At 35.1% G+C, this 6,761-nt stretch overlaps 1 protein-coding gene across 2 annotated transcripts in view; it reads left to right on the forward strand.

Annotated features, from left to right (window-relative positions):
• Positions 1-6,761, forward strand: part of LOC306871985 (exocyst complex component 6B-like) — a 114,522-nt gene extending 107,761 nt beyond the window's left edge. Inside the window, exon 21 of one of the 2 annotated variants that reach the window (XM_079420292.1) lies at positions 4,828-6,761. In XM_079420292.1, coding sequence (XP_079276418.1) covers positions 4,828-4,954 — 127 coding nt within the window. In that variant the 3' untranslated portion in view covers positions 4,955-6,761. The remainder of the gene's footprint in view (positions 1-4,827) is intronic. The other variant, XM_079420291.1, reaches the window with a different exon arrangement.

Raw genomic sequence — 6,761 nt, forward strand, 5'->3', positions numbered from 1 at the left:
TATTACATTTGGAAAATATATACAAGTATTTGTGTGTATTCATTTCAAAGCTTTTTATATTCTGTATTATTCAACAAAGACAAGTAATAAATCACTGTATAGTATGCAGTGTTGGGCACGTTACTTTAAACAAGTAATTAGTTATATTACTAGTTACTTCTCACGAACAGTAACTGAGTTACATCATTATAAAAGAAACTAATTACCAGGGAAAGTAACTATTGTTGCTTTTTTTTAATGTTCAAATATGTCAAATAACTTTGATGCCCCCAATTTTAAATATGAATGAAATGGTCACTAAAATTAAATAAATTATTATAAAACATTGTACACTAATCTACACTATTTTAATGTTTCTGTGGGACAATGTGAGGGACACCTATCAAATTCAATTGATTATTGTAAATATTATCAACCCTCTACTTTGGCAATATAATCTCCATTGGCTTGTAATTTTTTTTCACCAGACTAATATTAATTATCATATATATATATATATATATATATATATATATATATATATATATATATATATATCTATCTTATGTTTGGAAAATGGCAGTTTTTTTTTAAATATCTCACTTAGCATCAGTCAGTCAAACATTATATGATATTATGATAATTTAGCATTAAATGATGTTAGAACTTTAGTAATTAGAATAACCATGTATGAATGCATATTTGTCATGTTGACTGAACTTAGGTCTGGTGGTGGTGCTTAAGATATTGTTTGTCATTTAGTGTAAATATTTAAATAATACTGATAAGAACAATATAAAACGCACTAAGGATTATTGAGCTGCTGGGTTTATGAATATTAATCAGGTTATCTGCGTTCGCTCGAACTGATTCGCTGAAATTAAAACGGGGAGGATAATAGGTGAGCGCCAGCCAATGAGATTGCCGTTTGCGCATTAGTCCCGCCCACTACCGGAGAACCCGGCAGTTCTTAAAAACTGAAGAATTCCAAAGGAACTCCATTATTTTGACAGGAAAATACAACAAAGAATATAATTTACATGTAGCTCGTCAATTCTGCGTGATATGTAAGACCGCAAACTGCGGACTTTGCAACATAGCGTGCCAACTTGATGCTTCCTCTGAAGACTGCTTTTAGATGTGTTCGACTTGAAGCAGCGCAGCTGGACCGATCGCTGTGTGTCATCAAATACTGCGAGAGCTATAAGAGAGCGGACGTCTCCTTATGCTGTCTCTCGCCGTACTTTGATGTCATACACCGATCAGTCTTCAAGTCGAACACACCTCTTTACTCTCGCGTGTCACGTGACAAAAATCGCGTTTTTCATATTATCGCAAATGCAATTAATCGCTCAGCCCTACAGTACACACACATGTAAACATAAACTTTTATTTTGGTTTCAATTAATCACGAATAATCGATTTGACAGCCCAAGTAGGCATATTTTATACCTAGATTTCCATTATTATACTTAAAAAAAATCTCACTCTTGTAATACAGTAATGAAAAACTTTCTATCAGATACAATAATCTAATCTAATTTTTAAATATAAAATATTAAAAACATATTTACCGTATACTACAAAATCAAGTGCAATAATGCTACCATGATGATATTAACAATACTGATACTTACAATTACAATGTAGGCTACTTTACATTTTAAAAAAAATTCTATCTTTGCCCAGTATATATTAATGATAACATATTTATCAATCATTATGTTTGTGTATATATGTATAAACACACAATACATAAAAACACACACAAAAATAATAATATTATATTATTTACATCTATGTTTTTCTGTATTTTGGAGTGAAATGAGACCTGGACCTTTCTTAACATTTTTTTTTTTGCATATTCATGTTATGTTTGTTAAGGTTTGGATCGCATTATGACTTTTACTGTACATTATATACAAGCGTGAGTGTTAATGTCAGTGTTTTGCATGCTGTCATTAAAACTCCTTATGTGTTTGCAGGATGCATGCATTCCTCCGTGTTGTTTATGTGTGTATTTGCTAGACTTGTGATCTCGATCACTTCAGCTTTTCTCTGTCACTCTCTTTTTCTTTCCCTCCCTCCTTCCCTCCTTTGGCTGTCCTCTTGTATCTGTGATATAAAGCAGCAGTGGATTGGCATTACACACACACACACTCGCCTGATCCCATTTGAGCTGCACTTACCTCAGCCTTACCCTCTTGCCCCTCTGTCTCGGTGAAAGTGATCTGTATTATTTAGCCTGGCGAGGGTTAGCACACCACTGAACACGAATACAGTGTGTGTGTGTCTGGAATCAGAGCACAACTGGCTCGTCGAGGAGAAAAGCTTTCCTTTATTGGAGTGTACTTGAAAAGACAAGGCGTTTTAGTTGCTTAGAGGGGGAAATGAAGATTAAATGTAAGAATATGAGTTTTAGTTTGTTTTAAAAAACTCAATCCAGTAAAATCTTGATTGTTTCTAAGTGGAGTAAGCATCCAAACTGAGGAAGTGGACCAGCAGTGATGTGGTTGTGTGTCACCTCATTACAGGGATATCCAATTTTTCACTGGTACTTGTTGAATATACAATTTTCTAACATTAAGAACAAGAAAAAATTAGAATAAGAAAAATATATTATAGAAACGCACCAAACTTATGACAGTCATAGCAAGCATTTTCAGTACTTACACGTTGCCGGGGATGTAAAAATGCACTTTAACTTGGATGTGACACAGAATATGGTTTTGTAAATACTTAATAAAAATGGCAGTTTAATTGTTTGCATTTAATATGATAGGTCAATTTTCTTTTTACTACTTATATCATTATTAACATGAAAATGAATGACTTGTGAGTGTCAATGTATTTGTCAATTTCAAAAGTGACTACATTACATTAATACACTGATAATTGCTTGCTTTTTTATTTCTAAGTGGCGCTCCTAGTTCTCCATAAAATCTATCCACATTAGGCCAGTGTCCTCATTACACAAGGTAGAAGAAAATACGGGTTCACTTACAGTGAGAATAAACATGGTTTGTGCCGACCACAGTATGTTTTGTGCAGTGAATTATCGCCAACCAAGAGCATTAAACCATCAAAATTCAAGAAACATTTTAAACCCAAACACTCAAACTATAAAGACAGGTCTGTGCCGTGTTAATAATTTTAGTTTACAGTAAACAATTTAGCTTGTGTCAGGTCAGTTGCTAATCTCCAATGTAAAATCCTTGCCTGAAGCAGAACCACTTCTCTAAAACTCTAAAACATGGTAATCACAGGCGGCTCTCTGTAATAAAGCAGTGATGCATTTCACTATGGCAATACAGTCATGCATCCGTGGCCATGGCGATCTTGCCCAATACTTCTAGTGAATAAAACTCGCAGGATGAGTTGACCGAAGTAGAGCGAGTGGATTTGTTCCTGTGGTGATAATAAAAATTGCTTCTGTAACAGATCGACTCTCTCTTTAACAGTATTTGTAACTTGAATTGTGTATTCATAAGCCCTTATTCTAGAGTTTGTAGTATTTTATGGTTTCTTTGAAGTTTGTGAATGTTAATTAAATGGTTTCTTGCAAATAAGTTTAGGTTTGCCCCGTTTTACCTACTGTCTGACCCTTTTTTTTTTTCTTTTTTTTTGCTACTGTACCTTTAAAAATTATATATGCATGTACACTGCCATTCAAAATTTAGGATCAGAAAGTTTTTTTTAAAATATAGGAAATTAATACTTGTACTCAGGAAGGTCACATTAATTTGATCAAAAGTGACAGTAAAACAATGTTAAATAAGAATTTAAGAGAGTTCTTTTACAAAAGATTTATATTCAACCCTCTGGGGTCTGAGCGTGTTTTGGGGCCCTGGAGAAGTTTTGACATGCCCTGACATTTGTGCTTTTTTCAGTTGCTTATAAGAATATCAATGGCTAAAGTTTAATAACACTGTATTCAGGACAAACTGGGCTAAAATAATATGTGAGCACCATGTGACACTGAAGACTGAAGTAATGGCTGCAGAGAATTCAGACATAAATGACATTTTAAAATGTATTAAGACAAGAAATAATATTTTGCAATATTACCATTTTACTTTGATCAAATAAAATGCAGGCTTGGTAATTATAAGAGACTTCTTTCAGAATCGTTAAAAAAACGTTACGACTCCATAGTTTTGAATGGAATTGTTTTTGTTGATGATTTAAATGTCTTAAAAATGCTTAAAAATGTTGCTGATTTTCAGTTTGAAATGAGCAAGGCAAATACTATTTTCCATAATTTGCCCCCTTTCAATTTTCAGGCTGAGGACTACAGACTATGCAGAATAGAATGTTTTTTTTTTTTTTTCTCTCTTAATTATGATGGGTCACTTAATTTTGTCAGACCCCGAGAGCTTGGCCAGGATTTGTCTGGTTGTGAATGAGAGGAATGTGCAGGCATTGGCTCAGTGATCTACAGGCTACTGAGAAGAAGCGTTTGGCACAAGTGGCAGGAAAGTGAGCAGGATCATTAGAGACTCCATGCAGGACTGCTCCAAGGCTCCTGCATGGAACACCATATGGAGCGCCTTTCTTAACCACACAGTGAAACTCTGTGCCCTTCCTCGAGCTCCTTAGTGGTTCAGCACCCTGTGACCGACATGATGTTAGGTTAAGTGGCCCTCTTGTTTCATATTTGTCTCAGGTCATATGAATGACGAATTTGGATTGGTTAGGCTTTCTCTGTTTGGTCTTCCTTTGTTCTTATTCACTGTTACGAGCATTTAATTCTGAGAATACAAGAGTGTCCCAAGTGGAAGAAACCAATAATTTTTTTTCCTGTGTTTGCAGTCTAATGATTTTGTATGCTTCATTCATTGTGTGCAGGATGAAGGACACCAGCCGCAAGAACAACATGTTTGCTCAGTTCCGTAAAAACGAACGGGACAAGCAGAAGCTCATAGACACCGTTGTCAAACAGCTGAAAAATCTCATCGCCACCAACCAGGCCTGAGAAAGCATCACATCAGCACACAGCCTCACATCCTGATGAGTTGCTACCAGACTGCGTGGACTGCGCTTGCACACCTCCATTAGTTGGACGTATTGTTCTATTCCCACACAGACACTTGCACTAACATGCACATATAAACGCACCTCTCTGAAAGATGCACCTGTTAAACATCCTGTGTGGTATCCATGTCTTCCTATGTGACTACCTGAACACATTAAGGACACCAAATCACATGCTCTTTAATACAGGCTTTGGTTGCCTTTCATTGTCTTGAGCTTCTTACAAAAGGACTGTTCTCCTGTCACACAATTTGAATTGCCTTTACAATAGTTCTAAAGTATTATTTATCTCATTTTTGAATTTGACAACTACAATTACACTGTATTGTGGAAATTACTTCAATTGCTGCAGAGTTAAAGGAAATTGGAACACTAACTAGACTTGAATATTGCTGTCGTAATTTCAAACAGATCAAATTTAAAGGGATAGTTCCGCTAAAAATAATCATTTACTCACCCTCTCTTCATTCCAAACCTTTCTATCTTCTGTGGAACACAAAAGATGATATTATTGTGTTTATTTTGTCCTTACATTGGAAGTCAATGATAGCCAAAACTATTTGGTTGCCAAAAAATATTTTCTTTTGTGTTCTACAGAAGAAAAAGGTATACAGGTTTGGAGCAACGTGTGAATAAATGATGACAGAATTATCATTTTATATGAACCATCCCTTTAAGATGTGTGGGAATATAAATGAATATTCTCACAGATGGGTCAAGGGTTCATTTGAGTGCTGATTATAATGAGGGACGTTCTCAATACAGGGAATCTAGTTACTGCCCTTGTTAAATCTTTCATGTGTAGTAATTGTATACTAGACATACTTCAGCTTTAGTCTGTTACAGCCAAGACATAGATTATAGCTTAATACCTTAAAAAACAACAGCTGTGATTAGTTTACTATTGTCATGAAAATGACCAGGTTAAGATTTAGGTTTGGTGTTTTTTGACTAGACTTCAAATATGCAGAATAGAGGCTTTTGTCTTTTGTATTCATTAATTGCAAATATATCAGCCAGCATTCAATGCCAAAACTGGCTGAAGATGTGTACGGTAGGGAACATACTAGAGCAGGCTAATGTCAGCACATTTATACAGTCGTGTGAGTTTATGTACACCGCTGTACATTAAAACCTAATATAAATTGCTTTTACTATTTAAACAGTGTCGTCTTCCCGTAACTTTGATATTTTCTCTAATAGGAATGAGGGTGCAATATTATATATTTCTTTTCAAATTGACATGAGAGTTTTAGGTAGCGGAGATTGTTGTGTTTAAAGGGAGTTTGCTTTCATTTCCAATTTTTGCTGGCACAAAAGATGTGTGTTTGAAGCCTGTTTCTTACTATGGATGCAAACTCATTAAACTATAAAGGGAATTTATTGAATTCTTCAGTTTTAGGGACAGAACGAGTGCCATGTCAAATTATTTCGAGCTGTTTTCTGGATTCAGCTGTTTCTGTCTGTGCCTTGAATTTTTTCCATGCCTATAATTGATTGTGTGTTTTTTTTCCCGCACAGCACCTGGTCTTGGACGTATGACCAGGGAATGGACATGTGCTGGTGTGTGAACGCGAGCGTGCATGAGAATTCAGCCTTAGCAGACAGCTCTGATTGTAGAGAACAGTACTGACTCCAGAGAGATGCACTGTACAGATTGTTATATTAAACCACTAATGAATATTACAATACTAATAAATTCAGAAAACGCCAACAAATAAGTAATAAATCAAGAATGTGTATTTTTA

The sequence above is a fragment of the Barbus barbus genome (genome assembly GCF_936440315.1).
Source record: "Barbus barbus genome assembly, chromosome: 1".
NCBI classification, from domain to species: domain Eukaryota; kingdom Metazoa; phylum Chordata; class Actinopteri; order Cypriniformes; family Cyprinidae; genus Barbus; species Barbus barbus.